At 42.3% G+C, this 19,139-nt stretch overlaps 1 protein-coding gene across 5 annotated transcripts in view; it reads left to right on the forward strand.

The window, feature by feature from the left end:
- Positions 1–3,861: 3,861 nt before the first annotated feature.
- TP53BP1 (tumor protein p53 binding protein 1) overlaps positions 3,862–19,139 on the forward strand; it is a 40,424-nt gene continuing 25,146 nt past the window's right edge. The window contains exons 1-11 of one of the 5 annotated variants that reach the window (XM_082768931.1): positions 3,862–4,152; positions 4,240–4,433; positions 4,743–4,813; positions 5,426–5,587; positions 6,061–6,142; positions 6,352–6,497; positions 8,164–8,284; positions 11,581–11,672; positions 12,684–12,751; positions 12,839–12,931; positions 13,935–15,189. In XM_082768931.1, coding sequence (XP_082625057.1) covers positions 3,979–4,152; positions 4,240–4,433; positions 4,743–4,813; positions 5,426–5,587; positions 6,061–6,142; positions 6,352–6,497; positions 8,164–8,284; positions 11,581–11,672; positions 12,684–12,751; positions 12,839–12,931; positions 13,935–15,189 — 2,458 coding nt within the window. In that variant the 5' untranslated portion in view covers positions 3,862–3,978. Of the gene's footprint in view, positions 4,153–4,239; positions 4,434–4,742; positions 4,814–5,425; positions 5,588–6,060; positions 6,143–6,351; positions 6,498–8,163; positions 8,285–11,580; positions 11,673–12,683; positions 12,932–13,934; positions 15,190–19,139 lie in introns of all 5 variants that reach the window. The other 4 variants (XM_082768932.1, XM_082768933.1, XM_082768929.1 and 1 more) reach the window with 4 other exon arrangements.

Here is a 19,139-nt window from a genome sequence, read left to right on the forward strand (position 1 = left end):
TGCAGTTGCCCCAGGTCAGCTGTAAGCGCAAGGGCTTCCAGTTAGCTCCAGGCATCTTCCATGTTAAACAGCACGGCAGCCTTTAGTGACCTCTGGGTCTGTAGCATACCGGGCGTTCTTATTTGCCGTCGGACTCGCAGGCCTTGAGAATGCTGTAGACTATGCAGTGTTTACTCCCGGGTTAGTAGAGCAAAGGATAATTTGTATAGGAATCGGCCAGGCAGGTTTTGTTTGTTTACTTGTTTGTTTTTTTTTCCCTTGTGAACAATAGCAACTGTGATAATAGAGTACGATACTTAAACTTAGATTTTCAAAGACAGGTAACACCCTTAGTCCTTTAGTAAGCCTAGGTATCTTATTAGGTGCCTTAGTTCTTGTATCTAACTCTCACTTGAAATCAAGATCTGGTATGCACAGAATCACAGAATTTCTAGGTTGTAAGAGACCTCAAGATCATCGAGTCCAACCTCTGACCTAACACTAACCAGTCCTCCACTAAACCATATCCCTAAGCTCTACATCTAAACATCTTTTAAAGACCTCCAGGGATGGTGACTCCACCACTTCCCTGGGCAGCCTGTTCCAATGCCTCACAACCCTTTCGGTAAAGAAGTTCTTCCTAACATCCAACCTAAAACTCCCCTGGCGCAACTTTAGCCCATTCCCCCTCGTCCTGTCACCAGGCACGTGGGAGAACAGACCAACCCCCACCTCGCTACAGCCACCTTTAAGATACCTGTGGAAATTCGGTGTTCTCCATCTGAATACTATCCTCATCTGAGGATAGGACCTGAGGCTGCTCTGAGACACAGAGAAATAGATTCAAAGTGAAAGTAATTATGAGTACTAGGAGACCTGGTTCTCATTTTTCCATCCCAATTAGTAGACTATGTTAGAAAGGAATGCTCAGAATAAAATAAACTATAGCTTCAACTGTCCATTGCAAACTCTCTAAGATACAAGAAATTCAACTGATGCTCCATCTCGCATGGAAAAGGGAATCTCCAGTATGGGTGGATCAATGGCCACTCACAAGAGATAAGGTCGCGGCGCTGCAGGAGTTGGTTCAAGAACTCCAACGAGGACATATTGTCTGTGTCTTTCATCCCTTCACAGCACATCTACGTTTGGACTCTCATCCTAACTTACTTACATTTTGACATGGAATCAATGTCAAAGTGTAAGTTTTATAATTATGTTACTGAAATTTCATCACAGGTATGCATCCCTTTTTTGCTTATGATCACCCCATACAGATATTGCTGAAAGTTGTACTATAGTCAAGTTGCTATTCTTCCACTTTTCTTCTGTTTGTAAGGCCTGTTCTGGCATGAAAATAAATCAGGTATTATATGCTTTGTCTTTGCAAATCTATGTTGGTTGCTAACTCATCTCCTTATTACCTTCTAGGTACAAACAGGTAATTTGTTTGATATGTTATCAACGTTTTCAGAGATCTTAAAGGAATTTTGAGAGACTGGTACATTTGACACTTCTAGTCTTCAGATACCCCATTATCCTCCAGGAGTTCTAGAAGGTAACTGCTAAGACAACATGTTTTAAAATGAAAACTCAACAGATTTTAAAGTATCTGGCTTAGATAAGCACTCTTTAAAAAGTTTCATCCTGGCTTTAAGGGTGAAGTCTTGGCCATTGTCATTGTCTTTTAACTGAGCTAGCTCCTGTTCTCTGATAACCATTTTAGAGAAGAGCAGTACATGCTTCAGCCTTCTTGACGTTGAGCTCCCAGCAGCATCCCCTCAGAAAATGGCAGACCAATGGTTCTTCTGGTTGTTGTTTTCCTGCTAATATGTCCATAAAATAATTTTCTTCTTGCTCTTGGACCGTTTCTATCTTTGGGCCTTTGCTTTTTTCATTCTTGTCCCTATATGCTTCTGACGTTCTTTTACACTGATCTTTTACGAAAGCCAGAATGATTTCCTCCATGTTTGCATGTCATACCTGAGTCAAATTAGTTTCCTGTGGTGTACAGGGTTATCCTTTCTTTGTATTAAGATAGTTTGCACTTGTACCTTTAGTAAAGACTGCCATCCCTTTGTAACTTCTTTTGTGGCATAAGATCTTACCTCCTGCCAGTTACCGTTTTATTGTTGTCTGTTTCTCAAGATCCATTCTTTGTTTTTTCTGCCCTTTTTTTCTTTCCAGAGATAAATTCTGTCCACTTACATGTACTTCTGTTGTTACAACACAATTCCTTTGACTTTCCCTCCCTGTTAGTGTTAACTGTATCTACTGTAAAAGCACCTTCAAATGAAGGTCTGGATTTTGAAGAAGGACTTGGCTTAGGTAGACATTTCAAGTGCTCTAATGAAGAACATGTATTCTGTAGGAAAAGCTAATAAAAAAAGTGCTGCTGGCATGATAGAATTGGAAAAGATGATGTGAGGAAAGATACAGTTGTGTAATATTCTGTCTATAAGAAAAGGAGCATATTCATAAACACTGAAGTGGAACACAGTAGCAAGGTTAGAAACATTAGTAAGTCCAGCTGGGATCAGTAGTGGTGTACCACAAACTTTCCCCAAAGATGAGGGCTCATGCTAAACACCTATGCTTTAGAAGGCAGCTTTACTTTCTACTTCACCAAAACACTGTGGAATTTTACGGTTTTAATGTTGAGAGTAAGCACAAAGGAAGACCATCTAAAATGCTTTCAGTCTGATGGAGGCAGAATTCTGCATGAAAAAAAAAAAATGAACAGACTGCAAGAGCCCATTCTAAAACTTCTGAGCCACTTAGGGATCACAGACTGCTAACCGTCCTTTAAGGAACCTGGTATTCTTGTTGGGTCCCTGGGATAAAGCATGTTGTGAAGATGAACTCTGGCTTCTCTAGATGGGTAGCAAAAGCCTATCAACAACTTCAGCTTTCAAGAGGATTTAGTAGTCAGAGGCCTCACGGCGTGCTTCAGCATCAGGACAAACTTCACACGCTATCCAAAGTAGTACATATTTTGGAAGCTAGTGTATCAGAAAAAGCTTTACTAACACAATTTAATGTGTGCTAAAGGAGCATCTTTTGAGAGGTGAACAGCCAGCCAAAAAAGCATCCTTCCTCCGTGAGAACTGTAAATATTTATAGCTCGTTTAACATTCTTAACATGAGTGTCCAAGCTTGGATTTCACATTACATGTTAAATTTGTTAACATGAACTCTTATTTTCAGGGTTTTACCATGTGCGACTTCACGCCTATAACTTTGAATACTACCAGTTTTTTCCAGGCCAGGTATTATTTTTCAGTCTTCTTTGTTCTCAGTTCTACAACAGATTTTTAAATAAAATACATAGAATTCTCATCTATAACACATGGAGAGATGCAGCAGTAAAAAAGAAGAGTTGCAAAAGAGGATTTGAATTAGTCTGTTCAAACTAATTTTTAGCAAAAAGTTTAGCTCTACAGCTGAAAGACAACCACGTGGTCTTAACTTGCGCCCAAGCTTCTCCAGTAACCGTTGGTATTAACGCAGGAAAATGAATCGCATTTCACTTCCCTCGGGTGCCTAGAATTTTACATAGAACAGCATCACGGCTGTCCGGGATGAGCGGCGTTCAGTTCCGTGCCGGACCTGGAGGAGCTCCGGGCTTTCGCGTGCCAGTAACGACAAAGGGCGCTCGGCAGGGGGGCTCTGGCGGGCCGGCTGTCCTGCCCCCGCCCCTCCCCTCTCCCCGGTTCTCACGGAGAGGCCGCGTGCGCGGCGCCTCCCGCTGAAGGGCGCGGGGGCCGCGGCATCTCCGCTGCCGCTCGTCCCGCGGCGCCCCAGCCGCCGTCTCCCTGGTAACGGCGCCTCCCTCGGAACGGCGGCGCGGGGCGGGCCGGGCCGGTCGCGCGCCGCCAATCCGCGCGCTGCAAGATGGCGGCTGCGGGAAGCGTGGCGCGGGGCGGCGGCGGCGGGCGGGCGCCGTAGGGCCGCGGCGGGTGGGCTGCGCCGCGCGCTGCTGCTCCCGCGGCGCCCCGCATGGATCCCGGCGGCAGCCAGCCGGACCCCGGCCTCTCGCAGCGAGGCACGCCCTGCCTGATCGTGGCGGACTCGCAGCCCGAGAGCGCGGGCCCGGAGGAGGACGCGGAGCAGGCCTGCCTCGGCGTGCTCGCCCGCCGGCTGCCGGTCCGAAGGAGCCCGAGCCCCGTGCTGGTGAGCGGCGGCCCGGCCCGGCCCGGCTCGGTTCGGCCCGGCCCGGCCCGGCCCGGCCCTGACGCGACGCGTGCCCCTGTCTTGCAGGAGATCGTCCGCGGCCCTGCCGGCAGCCGGGCGCCCGCGGGCGGCGGGGCGGACAGGGAGCGACCCGCAGGTGAGAGCGGGGCGCGGGGCCGCGCCGTGCTTGCGGAGCCGATGGAGAGCCCTGCCCGCCCGGACGCTGCCGGCCCGCGCAGCCGCGTCGCTGAGGAGGTGCCGCCGCCCGGCGGGGAGAGCAGGTGGGCGCCGGGCGAGGCGAGGCGAGGCGAGGTGCGCCGGCTGCCGGCCGCCCCCTCGCGGGGCTCTCGCCCGACGAAATGGCGGCCGCGCGCCGTGAGCGGCCTGCGGCACGGGCGGCGGCAGCGGGGTCCGCGGGGGCTCCGGCGCCGCAGCCGCGCGGGGCCTGCCTCCGTGCCGGGCTGCGCTCCTCGGCGGGCTCGGGAGCCGCCGGGCTCGTTGCCGCCGTGAAGCAGCTCCTTGGAGCAGCAGCGGCCTGTCGGAAGGCAGCCCGCGGGAACCCCCGAGGTGAGTAGGTCTTTCTGTTGCAGTGCCCCTGTAAAGACTGAAGAAAGAGCTGGAAGCGATGTTGAGGACTGTCCTACCTCGCCATGTGTAGAAGGTATCTTCTCTGCCTCAGGTCACTGGGTGGTGAATCTGATCAATCTTCTGTGTAGCTTTCAGTTCTGTTCCCTCACTTGTCCCACCAGGGTAGTCATGCCTGCAATAATTGGTCAGAAATTGGCATCTTTTTCCATTGCATCTTACTGTTATCTTTTTCCATTGGCATCTGGTCTGCATGCTTTGGAGCTTGAAAATCCGTGAGGACTTAATATCATCGTTACCAAGGATTTTGGAGACAAGGGATGGCTTAGAATATGCGTGGTGACCACTAGGAGATGGAGCCGTTTTATGGCAGAGGAGATAACTGGCATAATGGTTGTCATCAAAGGACTTTCAGGGACAGAATCTATATTATCAGGATTGTTTTCTGGTATCCAAATATACAGTAGTACCCAATGGCATTGTATAAGACCTTGCTAGTTAACACTGGCTTTAGATGTAATGGTCGCTGTCCCTGTACTATTACTATAGTTTTAATTGGTACAGCTGAATTGAGAGTCTGTTAGTTTATTTGGGGCTTTGGCAGTATCTTAGCGTATCTTTTGCCATGGCAAAAATGGCTTTTTTTTTTTTTTTGGTACATATATTACTTATGGATGTTTGATGTTAGATACAGGCATGTCACAGCTGCCTTTTGGAGCTCTAGAGCTCTCACAGAGCCAGGACTTTGAGAGTGACTTTGTGCCCAATGAAGAAGATGCTAGGCATCAGTTTCGCTCTGGAGCTGCTATCCCATCTTCTTCCAGACCTTCAAAGAGTGATTCTAAAGATGGTATGTGAAAATGATCTTAGATGTGTTTTTGTTGCTCTGTAGCTTTTTTTTTTTTTTTTTTTTTTTTTTTTTTAAACTAATAGATGTTACGATTCTCTGAATACCATATTGGTAGTGTGCAACAATGAGTTCACAGTTCTTAGTTGAATAGAATTTTGTCTTGTCTTTACTTTGGGCTAGTTTATTTGTTTGCTTGTTGCTTCCCAAATGTTGTCACTGATTCTGGAACCTGTCTTTCCAAATTTATTTCTAGAACAAACATTCAGACAATCAGATACTGACTTCCATGCCTGGCAGAAACCTCATTCCATCCTTTTCTTTGTTCTATTGATAGTTCAATGCTAAATCTTTTTCATATAAAATTTGTCTTTATATATACATACATAACTTAGAGAGCTACACGTGTTCTCTGTATTAGTCCAGTTGACCTCTGAGTGACAAATGTTCTTCTGTTTTTTTCTTTACCTTGCTAGAACTGAACGTGCATGACAGGCAAATTGTCTCAGGCATAGAAACGCATGCTGCTTTGGAGAGCCAGCCAGAGGAGTTTGAAAGGTAAAACAGTCCCTGTTCTTTGTATTTCTCTTGCTGGAATTCCAGAAGTTGTTTTGTGTGTGTTTTTTGACTTCTGATTTTTTTTTTTCCACTTTTCTGACTGGTATATAGAAGTGCATAGCTTTAATCTATTCCAGTAAATTTACTTTACAGTTTTGCAGTTGATATGTTGAGTTTCTCAGGCCAGTGACTGTGTCCTACTTTCCCAGAGCTCTGCAGGAAGGGGAAGAGGATACCACGAAAGAAATGCCCGTCTCTGATCCACTTAAAAGTGAGAAATCCTCTGGTATTTGTCATGAGGAGTTGGATATCTTGTCAACTCAGGAGGAGATGTTTCCTGAGAATAATGTAACAGGTAACAATAGACAAATAGAGCAAGAATGTCCATCCCAGAGGTCATCATAATCATTCCTGCTTGGTATTTTCAGTTGTGTAGTATTTAGGGTGTGGAGTGCTGTGAGTACTTTTCACATAATTTCAAATAAAATCGAGAACACTGGAAATGAAAGGCCACAACTTTCACTGGACTGTGGAGCAGTGTCTAAATGTCACTTCTTGATAGAACAGTGACAGTTGCTTGTTAAATATGTTTCCTTTCCTTTCTCGTCTCCCTTGAAGAACAAAAGTAATAATAATAAAAAGGTCTTCTGAAACTGGTAATAATGATGCTCATGCCTTGTAGTGACACACAATCTAAAGTGTGGTTAAATACTGTAGGCAAATGTTGTAGGCTTCCTTACATTGCGTAACTTGGGCAAAACATAGAAAAGGCCTTCAGGGTCATCAAGTCCGATCATCGACCTCACCTGTTGAGTCCCATCACTAGACCATGTCCCTTAATGTCATGTCCACATGTCTTGTAAGTACCTCCAGGGACAAGAACTCCACCGCTTCCCTGGACAGCCCATTCCAAGGCTCGATCACTCTTTATGAAGAAATTCTTCCTAATACCCAATCTAAACCTCCCTGGTGCAACCTGAGGCCGTTTCCTCATGTCTGATCACTTGTTCCCTGATAGAAGAGACTGACGCACACTTCACTACAGTCTCCTTTCAGTTAGTTGTAGAGTGTTGTGGTCTCTGCTCATCCCTCCTTTTATCCAGGCTAAACACCGCTAGTTCCTTCAGTTGTTACTCATAAGCATTGTTTTCTCTAGTCCCTTCACCAGCTTTGTTGCTGTTCTCTGTACATGCTCTAGCAACTCAATATCCTTCTTGTAGTTTCCACCTTACTCCTTTGCATCATTTAGCATCATTGGTGTTCCTGTTTGGGATAGGACAGTACCCTGCAACCAAAATGTTACCATGCTTTCAGTCGATCTTACTTGCCACCTAGGTTAGTGTTCATTTCCTGAAAGAGAAGAGATTATGAAATTGCATCAGGAAAGAGGTCATCGCTGTATTATCATGGTATGAGGATGTCTAGGTCTGGTTTTGGTATCCATAATTAAAAGGTTCGAGAAGAAGTAGTAGGGTTCTTAGCAATGCTTATAGTTACAGGTCTAGAAAATAAAAGTTTTGACAGGGAAGCTTGTCACAGTCTACAAAGCACGTACTAAATTAAGTCTCACTTAGTGGTTTTTGTTTAGCTTTAATTTGCGTACAACTGTGATTATGCTAGTATGTTTTCGTGTGTGAACCTCCTGTACCCGGAAGGTTCAGTAACCGCTTACGGAAATTGAATCTCTGGTCAATGTGATGTCTTTGAAGGAGGGGGGGTAATTTTGGAGCCATTGGGAATTTTTCTTTTTTAATTACCAAGTACAAAGATATGTACATTTTGGTCTGAAAAAAAATTTATTCTGTAGTTATAAACTACCTTTATCGTCTGAACTGTATGATGATCACATTTCACATGCTGGACTTCTACATGCTGTCCTTCTCCACCTTTGTGTGAAAAAGGCAGACAAGGATAGGCTGTGACTTTACAGTAAGGTGTACATCATTCATCAAAACTTTCTGATCAACTTGTTTAATGGCCAGATTTCTAATCTTACTTCCTTTTGTTCAAAATTGTTTCAGGGAATGGCTGTCCTGTAACCAGGGTGGAAGAGGGAAGTTCTCTGGCATGCACCCCTGCCCGCAGTCTGCACCTCCTGCAGCTCTCTGGACAGGGATCTCTTGTACAGCAGAGTCATTCCATGTAAGCAAAAAAAAAAAAAAAAAAAAAAAAAAAAAAAAAAAAAAAAAGACCCCCAAAAACACAAAACTATGTTGTAGTAGCTTCTGTACCATTTCCACCATGCTTTCTTTTATTCAAAGACTGCTAATGCTATCTGTTTACCTTAATTTGTGCAACAAAAGCAAGTTAAGCTAGTTTGGATTCCATGTCACCTGTTTGTGTTTGTACCTTGCAATTTGGAGCTGGTACGTAGTTAAATAGAGTTCTCAAGTTTCCGTGCACATGATTTGAACAGGTATTACAGATTATAACGTGTAGTTCTATAGTTAAAAATTACAGTGTCAGTTATAGGATAGAAAATTTTATGGTTAATAAGTAGATCTTACAGAGAAGATGTATTTGAGAGGGCATTATGCGCAAAAGGAATGAATTCTGTTATTTAAAGGTCATCACCGTAGTTCTGGTCTAGTGAATGATAGTGCATTTTTGTTGTTAGAACTCTGAGATCTTCGCTTTCGACTGTGAATGTGTGTGTGGCATAAGGAAATTGTGTGGAAGCGCTTAGGAGAGCATGTAAGCTAGGAGAGAGTGTTCACATCTTGCTACTGTGGTGTCCTTGATTATGTTCACTGAATAAAGGTGTATGTATAGCTGAATATAGAATGAAGTTGCGGCTTCTAGCTTGTAACCCCGGGGCAACTCTTGAAAAGAGCTCTTTGCTTAACTGTTTTGCCTCAACAAGATTCCTGCTGGGGTTATCAGCTCTATTCCAGCACCAGCTATCTGTTGGTAATTCTTTCTTTGACTTACCCTGTTGTGATGACTTTTCTTTTTTTTTTTTTAATGATAGTGGATATTATGTACGTTCTTCTGCCTTTGACTTTTTGCCCTGCTCTGCTGTCTCACAGTTGGTGCTGGCTCTTTCTCTGTTGTCTACTCCCTCTTCTTGCATGTGCATGGTCTTAGGTGGAAGTTGTCAAAGCAGAAAGCAGTTCAGCTTGTGTTCTAGCAAGGTCTCTGTGACCTTTGAACCTAAATTGCTGATTGTTCTTTTGAGAACACCCGCCAAAATTCTCTTCTTCATGTTCAGTGTGGTGTTCTCACGCTTCCTCCCCACACAGCCCACCAACAATGAAGCCTGAAGGTTATTCCTTTCTCTCTACTTCCCCTCCCCCGGAGGATCCTCACTTTCCAGTTTCCCCGTCACACACATTATCAGTGTATGTTTGTCTTTCCTATCTTAAAACCATGCCCTTGACACTTGTACTTTCTTAGCTACTGCATTATTTATCTCTAAGTTGACTGAATACACTGTAGCAATTATCTGTAATTATCTCTTTCGTACTGTACAATGTGGAGAGCAAGGAGGTGCTCTCAAAATAACTGCGTTAGATGACCGGGCCATGGCTGACATGTTAACTAGTGCTGTTGCAGGCAGTGACAGAGTCTTGTCTCCTCAATTTCTCATTAAGTTTGTGTTGTCAGGTGACTTTCTAATCATCATTTCCTAGCCAGAGCTCAAATAAGTGCTTTGTCTTCCTCAATTATAGTATAGAATCATAGAATATCCTGAGTTGAAAGGGACTCACAAAGATCATTGAGTCTAACTCCTGGTTCCACTCAGGACCATCCAAAAATCAAACCCTGTGTCTGAGATTGTTGTCCAAATGCCTCTTGAACTCTGGCAGGCTTGGTGCTGTGACCACCTCCCTGTGGAGCCTGTTCCAGTGCCTGACCAACCTCTTAGTGGTGAGGTTCCTCTCTTTCTGAGTAGCCTTTTCCTGATACCCAACCTGAACCTCTCCTGGTGCAGCTTCATGCTGTTCCCTCAAGTCTTACTGTTGGTCACCAGAGAGAGCAGATTAGCACCTGGCTGCCCTTCTGTATCCTTTTGTGAGGAAGTTGTAGGCTGCAATGAGGTTGCCCCTCAGTATCTTCTTCTCTAAGCTGAGCAAACCAAGTGATCTCAGCTGCTCCTCATGTCTTCCCCTCAAGACCAACCACATTTTTTGTTGCCCTCCTTTGGACACTGTCTAATAGTTTTATGACCTCCTTATGTTGTGGCGCCCAAGCTTGCACACAGTACTTGAGGTTGCACCAGAGCAGGGCGAGACAGTCAATTTCCTCGACCAGCTAGCAATGCTGGGCTTGTTGGTCCTTTTGGCTGCCAGGACACACCATTGAGTCACTCTAAACTTACCATCAACCAAAACCCCCAGATCTCTTTCCCTGAGGCTGCTCTCCAGCCTCTTGTCTTCCAGTCAGTATGTATATCCAGGGTTGGCCCATCCCAGGTGCAGAATCCAGCACCTGCTCTTGTTGAAGTTCATGTGGTTGGTGATTGTCTAGGCTCTAATTTGTCAAGATCTCTCTGCAAGGCTTCTCTACCTTCAGGGGAGTCAATAGCTCCTCCTAATTTAATATCATCTGCAAATGTACTTAGTATACCTTTGAGTCCTGCATCCAGATCGTTTATAAAAACATTAAAGAAAACTGGCCCCAAAATGAAGCCCTGGAGAATCCCACTAGTGACTGGCTGCCAGCCTGATGTAACTCCGTTTACTATAGCCATTTGAGCTTGACCAGTCAGCTGATTTTTTCACCCATCGTATTATGCATTTATCTAGCTGTATGCTTGAGTTTCTTGTCCAGAAGGATTCTGTGAGAAACAATATTGTTAGCTTTGCTGAAATCCAAAAGGATTACATCAAGTGCCTTCCCTTGCTCAACGAGGTGGGTAATGTTGTCATAAAAGGAAATTAAATAAATTAAGTAGGACTTTGCCCTTGTGAATCCATGTTGGCCATGACCAGTGGGTGCATTGTCCTTCGTGTGTTTTTCAATAACTCCCAGAGTATTTTTTCCATTGGTTTACCAGGCACTGAAGTGAGACTGACAGGCCTGTGATTACCAGGGTCTTCTTTCTTGCCCTTCTTAAACGGACCACCCTTCTTAAAACTGGGACAGCATTTGCCAGCTTCCAGTCAACAGGGATATCAACTAATGATGCCTGTGTGGTCAATGATGATTTCTCAGGTCTTTATATATTTACATATATATAAAGCACCTATCACCATATTGATAAACACTCTTTGGATCCACTCTGACGGCAAGGGTAAGAACAGGAGTTGGCCTGTTAATACCTCAGCATTTCTGTTTTCAAACAATTAAACAAACAAACAAACAAGACTTTGCTAGAGAATACCTGACATGCTCTTGTGAGAAGACTCCTAATGTGACAAGCTGGATCTACATTTGAGAAGTTAATCAATTTTCTAGTGATATACGTTCTTTTTCCATGTTACCTTTTTCTGCAGTGGCTCTTCAGGCCTAGTCGTTCCATCTCCTGTTGCCTTTGGATCCAGTGCTCTTGTCCCTAGCAGTCCTACTGAACAGGAGCAAGCAAAAGGTAAAGTCTTCTGCATACTCACCTGTGGTTGTTTCTGTACTTCGTGGTTTAGTCTGAGCCTTTAGCCTTTTCAAAACTTGTTTAAATTACACTTAAAGTGTAAAGTGGGTTTGAGAATGCTGAAAGAGGCAGATGCAGGGAGATCTGTATTTGTAATTCAGATCCCAATATACTGTCAGTATTTCCTGCATAGCTATCATGATAAAATTTCCTTCACATGAAAGATGAGGAAAACTTCATATGGAAAAGAGAGTGCTTCTTGCCATTGTCCTCCTTTCTTAGGGGCAAGCCATTCTTTTGCTACAGGTAGGTATGGCTTAAATATATGCTGTTAGGGCAGTAGGAAAGAGAACTGGGTCATAAAAGTCATCTTACCCTAAGTGAAATGGCTAATACAATATTTTAAAAAGCTTTTATATGTTACATGTATGTATTCTAGAAGGTCATACCAAAAGACAGCTTGTTCTGTATACCTTGGTTCTTGCACATTTTCTCTAAGTACCCGTTCGCTGTCAGGGTTAACGTATCCATGAACTTCTAGTACAAATCGCCATTCCTTTCTGCAAGATTGCCATCTCATTTGCTGCACAAAATCTGAAGTACCTTTAGAATAGATGTTTAGTTAGTGGGGTCTGAATTTGGTTGCGTTGTAATAGAAATAGCAAAACAAAAACCAAAAACATGTCCTCAGAGAATAATTTGTATAAATTTTAGACACTTATTTCTAATTGTAGAAATGTAGACCTGTGGTAGCAAAATAGTTATGAACTCTCCCCAACCCTTCACCCTGTTCATTTAAAGATACAGATAATTGTGTTAATTTTGTTTGTTTGTTTATTTATTTATTGTTTACCCCCACTCCTCCCTCCCGCCCCAAGATTTCAGGTTCACCCATTGAAGTATGAGAGAGTTGCATAAACCACTGCAGATAAAAATCTCTTAATGGAATGTTGGAAAGTAGGTACAACATAGAGATCTGCTAGTAATTTATTTTCTGCTCTTTCAATCCAGATGAACAGATGGATATCTCTATCCCATCACAAGCAAGAGAGCTGATGCAGGAGGAGCAGCAGGGAGAGGTGCTGATGCAGGAGCAGCAGAGGGGAGAGGCGCTAGTGGAGATAGCTATCCCATGTATCCCACCAGGACCTTCTGTCCTCCCACAGGCTTCAACTCCAGTATCCCAGAGTGCCCCAGCCTTCTTTCCTGGATCTTTACCTATACCATCACAACCAGAGTTCTCTCATGTGAGGGTTCATGTAAATATCTATCCCGACTTTTTTTTTGGGGGGGTATTGCAGAAAATGCATTTTTGAGCGAACCTCTGTGCTTCTGTGTGGGGCTTCCCTACTAAACTGATTGTCATGAGCTTCTCTGTTCCTACCAGTCACGGTTATATGTTGATGATATTTCTCTATATGTGTGGCAGTTTATCCTGCAGAGAAAATATAGAACAGCTTAAGAGGGCATAGGGAGTTACTGAATGTAGATTTTTTGTCTTTTATTCTACACTAAAAACTTTCCTTGTGCTTTTTTTTTTTTCTTCCTTTCTTTGAAAGGCTTCTACTTTCTCATGCTGAACCAGGCATTCTGCATCTCAAACTGCGTCAGAAACTAGACTTCTACAAAGATAGATTTAATCGTTATTTGTCACGGAGAAGGCTTGAACAAGGCTTGATCTCGCTTAGCGCAAATTTCTTTTAAGTTGCTTATTCTTACCATCTGTTGTTTGCTTTTTGATTCTGGAAGTTAATATTGTTCAAAGGGATTTAACAGACACTTGGTGGCTTTATAGCTCAATATAACAAATCTAATTAAATTAAGGCAGAAAATACAGGTTGAAGTAGACTTCAGTAGTTGAGGCAGAGTTTTTTCCTTATCTGAAAGTGGTCTTCATGCTAATATAACTATTATAGAGAATCTTTCCAGAACCCTTGTTTGTCTGACTGAGAACAGCTACTGATTTGCCATACTTGCCCTGTACTTCATGATTTGGTAGTAGGAAAGGTGAGCCAAGGATCATGTCTGACTGGCAGAGGTACTGAAAAGCAATGAATGATGATAATTTCTTGTAGCAAGAATGTGGCAGTTAACACTTATTTAAATGGATAAAAAAAAACAACCAAACAAACAAAACTTGTTTTAATCCATAGGTTTGTTCTGAGCTTGCTCTGCTCTGTAATCTAGCATCATCTTTTGGAAATAATAAACAGCCCAATTTGGGATAACCTGATGTTCAGAATGCCAATTTTTTCATTTTAGGATATTTTTGTTCCAACTCAGAGCCCAGAGAAGAGACATGAAGGAGAAGAAAAAACTGTTGCTTTGACCTGTTCGTGCTTACCAGGAAACCTCTCTGGAACCACAGATGTTTTGTCAAAGGTGCCTATGGGGGACTCTGTGCCACAGCCTTCTGAGTCCTGTAGTCTGATCCTTTCTGTAAGTGAATGTAGCGAGTCTACAAAAGCAGAAGTCAGTTCAGGCTCTCTGAAAACTAGCCAAGATAGTGAAACTTTATGGGTACAGAAGGTTCCTGAATGCAAGGCCTCAGACTTGAGCCTTTGTGCTGTGGAGAATGACAACACAAAACTGAGACTGGATGCAGGCCATCAAGCCCTCTCTGAGAACTGTGAAAAAGCAAAAAAAGAGGGTATAAAAACTGCAGGAAAGCCTGTAATGCAGTTAGTTAGTGCAGGTGAAACAGGAAATGAGTCACTAGCCCTTACAGCTCATCAGGATCATGGGTGTATTTCTGGAAGTCAAGCTGCTGAACATCAGTCTGGTCAGCCTGAGATTTTGTCCTGTACTCAGGGCAGAGAAGCACGGTCTCAGGGTTATCCATTGGAAGAGAGTTCTGAACCTGAGGCAGTTCCTGAGACTCAATGTGAAGAACAAGAAGAAAAGCTGCAAGTAGAAGAGAAACAAATAAACAAAGATGAGTCTCTTGTTAACATAGCCCTTTCTCAGAGGTTTATCCTTGAAAGGGAAGTACAGAGTCATGAAGACATGGAAGTGGATTTTGCTGGTGGCTCTGGTAAAAATAGCAAAAAATTGTCTGGTCATACCGAAGAATTAGGAAAGGTTGGACCAGAATGCTGTGTAAAAGAAACTTTACAAGACTGTACTTCTGGCATTGGAGAGGCAAAGAACATGGATAAACTGTCCTCTAAAGCTGCTTCAGAAAACATGCCAAAACTCAGTAAAGTTTTATCTAAGCCTTCTGTAGGGGAGTTAATGGAACAGCATAATAATTTGTTTCCTAGATTAAAGACTGACATTCCATCAGAAGTGGTATTGTGTGTGAAAAGCCACCCAGATGGTTCAGAATTAGACCAGGCAATGAAAATGGAGAATCACACACCACTGCAGGAGAAAGGGGTTGACATGCTTGTGGCTCAGCAGGAGAATTGTATACAGAAGAGTACAGAGGATACTGCTATGACAAGGAATCTGGAGCAAGAAGAGAAGATGCAGCCACAGGAGAGGGTAGCTGCTAAGTCTCCCAGTCCTTCCAATGGTAAGTGAATTTAGGTTAGTAGTTTGTAGATGTGTATACTTTGAATAATGTCAAGGGGGCTGTGTACAGTCCTCAGAGTTTTTGGGAAGCGCTGGTTCTGAATGGATGTTGAACAGCCTATCTTCAGAGCAGCAGTGAAAGTTACTGTTAACGTGTGTAAGGTGCTGTTCCCTTTTTCACCGTTGCAGCACTGCTGCAGGCAACAGTGATGAAAAGTAATTCATACTCCTAACACCCCCTTCCTGTTTTACGGTAGAAACTCTGAGCAACTTTGAAAACTTGGAATGTTCTGACCTTGGCAATGCTGATGGATTTCTGTAACGCTTTTTTTTTTTTTTTTTTTTTTTCCTGAAGCAACAATGGTAGTGTCCTTGAAAGGAAAAGGGTCTGTGGTAGTCTATACTTCCCTTTTAGGTGTCCTTACTGTTTGTTTGTTTATTTATTTATTTTCTCCTTTCATTCTCAGGGGAGGATTTTCTTTGTGGAGACATACAGAGCAGCTTTAAGCGAGACATTAATATAGCAAATCTATCTTGAGTAATTTAAAGATGAATGCTTTTTATTTTCACATAAGCTGCTCTTCAGTAGGCATTGTCATGAAGCAAAGTAAAAACTGACAGAAGTTTAACCTATTTTGCACGTATCCTTGTGTATCCCCACCTCCCCCCCCCCTTTTTTTTTTTTTAAATCTGGGACAAGATTTTTTGAAGTGAGATAGAATAAGGAACAGTTCTGTCTGAAGCTTAACCAACAACAGATTGAAAAGTGTTTTTTGTTTGTTTGTTTGTTTTTGCTTTTTTTTTTTGCTTTTTTTTTTTTTTTTTTTTTTTTCATGTTTTGCCATGCAGCTCTGCATAACTGCTGGTGCTGGTCAAGGATGGGAAATAAGTGTCTGGAAACAATGAAAGGGAGCAACCCCAACAATGCTGCCTTAAAGTGTTTGTCTGAATAGAGCCATGAACTCTTTATAATGTTACCGTGGTTTCATTTCAGTATTGAAACCTCTTTAACTTGCTGTTGTGTAGTTAAGGAATCTGGAACGCTGTACCTGAGTTTTGTGGAGATTCTGCCTCTTCGTTGGCTCTGTTTTAAAGCAGTTCTGTTCTCCTCAAATGAGAAAATAATAGAAGACAGTGTTTTAGTTGGTATTAAGTCATACACATTTTTGTGATGTAACTTTTCATTATAAACTGCAGGATCAGAGAGAAGGAGAGGAGAGAGTTTTCCCCATCTTGTGATGGCAGTAGGTAACTTCCTGTCTCCTGAAGTTGGTGACTAAAAGCTGAGTGTGTGGAAACATTAGCTCTCAATAGGTGATTGTCTTTACATCTGAGCAGACCAGTATGTTAGTTTATGTTTACTTAAGTCTCTACAGTGATTTGGGTAGTTTTTGCTCTGAATTATCTAAGTCATTCAATTATAGTACAGTAGAAGATTAATATAATTGCGGAGTGCTATTTAAATTAAATGAGATGTTCAACAGGGAAGATGTTTATGAACCACCTGGTAGATTCAGATTGACCAGTCTATGATCTTGTTTTATGGAACCTATACAACCATGGACTAGATTTGAATCACTCCTAGCACTTGAAGGTTGTGGTATTGTAGTATTGTCCTATAGTCTGTTCTTCAGAGCTTTGTTCAATGTTTTCTTGTTTTTATTTTGAGAAATTAGTGTAAGATATACAGCTCAAACATATTTCCTAATGTTCAGTCTTATTTTTCCCTTTATGGACTCAGAGCTGATAACTGGTCTGAGCAATTTTCTATTCTTTGTCACCGAGAGATCTATTCTTTGTCAGTGGGGGATATCTCACTTATGTCCTCTGCCAACTTACGGTTTGTTTTTTATCAAGACCTGTATATTTCTTCAAAACTTCTCTGATCAGTCTCACTAGTCCAATATTTTTTGCTATTTTCTGAACTACTTGTTTACTTTTTCCACTTATGAACTGATCCTGCCATTTATGACAGCTTTGGCTGTTTCTTCCTGATAGCTTTTTGAGTGCATTCTTATATGCTTCCCTCCCCTTTTCTTCAGTTCTTGTGACCTTGAACCGTGCTGACTTCTGGAACATGTGATCCTGTTCGGAAAGGTCAGAATGGCAGATTTCAGAAAGGAACAAGATGAAGAGCTTTCTTCTTTATGTCTGAGCAGACGTAGGTGAGATGACTTTGAAGTGCTAGATGGAGATTTGGATGAAAAGGGATTGAGTGTAATACTTGTGTGCTTTTAATACCAAATTTTCTGACAAGTTTGGAAAATACCCCCCAAAAAGCTGTTTAATAGTATGGAACTGTCTGGTAACAAAAACTTGAGATACTCAAAAATAGGATGAAGGTATTTTGCGTTGTAAATTACAAATGACAGGTAAATATTCATATCTGTAGAAGTTAGATTACAGTGCGGTAGAGAAGAGAGATTTGAATGCTTATGTGTGTCATCAGTTTTGGAGAGATTTCCAGCAAAGGACAGTAGCATTTTTCAAGCTGGACTTTACTATTAATATCTGTTGACCTATTTTAAAGCAAAATAAAGCTTAAATTACTTTCAAGCCACATGGAGCCTTGTGGCCATAGCTTTTTAATATCACTGACATCTGAGAAACACTTCTACCATGATTGCTTTATTTTGAGCTAAGTATATGTTTAGTCATACAAAAATTCCCTTGCTTTAGGGGGTTCTGATCTCTTTGCTTAGATTTAAAAACTCCACTTTCTCAATAATGAACTCATATGAATCAGTCTGTATTTTTGAGCACTGTTTAGTATGCCAGCTATCATACCAGTTTAACTGATGTAACTTTTGCACCCATTCTTCTGAATGCGGTTTTACCAATGAAGCGTTTAAGTGTTTTTTTGGTTTTGCTTTCTTTAACATCCCATAACTAGCGACAAACAGTTTCTTTCAGAATGTTATAACAAAATTCTGGCTGTTGCTGAGCAAGAAAGAAGAGCGTTTCAGTTAACTAGAAATGCAATGATTTCATGTGTTTTCTGACTTAAGGTCTTTGTTTGCATGGGGAACCAAGCACTAAGCAAATGGCATGCTGGAGGCAATTTGGTAGCATTTGTTTTGTCAACTGAGACAGTAGTGTCATCAGTTTCAGATTTAGGGTATGTTGCTGTGGTACATCTGAATTCCACAAATTCTTGTACAAAGTTTGGGGGCTGCCACTTCAGTGAGATTTAGGGAAAGCTTTCACTATTGTTTAAAAGTGGTCTGATTTAATCATGATTCATTTTTTCAAATTAGGGGAAAAAAATACAGAATCATAGAATATCCCGAGTTGGAAGGGACCCGTAAGGATCATCAAGTCCAACTCCTGGCACCGCACAGGTCTGCCCAAAAGTTCAGACCATGTGACTAAGTGCACAGTCCAAACACTTCTTAAATTCAGACAGGCTTGGTGCAGTGACTGCCTCCCTGGGGAGCTTGTTCCTGTGTGCAATCAGTATCAGACTTTGGAGGCTCTGCACAAAATCTGCATTTCCAGGGTTTTAGATATTCTGTGGACCAATAATACCAGCCTCTTTGTTAGATTATTTTGTTGCCATTTAATGGTATGGATGTTCTATTGTGGTTTTTTTCTTTTTTTTTTTTTCCCTTCTTTGGTCCTTCCCATTTAGGGGCTTGCAGTAAGCTCATTGTGCCCATGTAATAGTACTAAACTAAAGACTGAAAATCATGTTCTCTGTGAACTGAGGAATTAACCAGTCAGAAGAGAATCAGTCTACTTTGGTATACAATTTCCCCCTGTATTTTCCCCAATATTGAATGGCAGATGCATATGGATGAATATAAGAGCAAAAATGTAGTGGGGAGATACTTCTCCAGAAGCCTCTGTTTCATCACTCAAAAATGTACGGTTTAGGAACTTTTTTTTTCTTGAATAGGTGTTCTTCTCTCCCTCCATGAAAATTCTCACTGTGTTTTTTTAACCTCTTTA

This window comes from Aythya marila, assembly GCF_965140915.1.
Source record: "Aythya marila genome assembly, chromosome: 11".
Classification (NCBI taxonomy): domain Eukaryota; kingdom Metazoa; phylum Chordata; class Aves; order Anseriformes; family Anatidae; genus Aythya; species Aythya marila.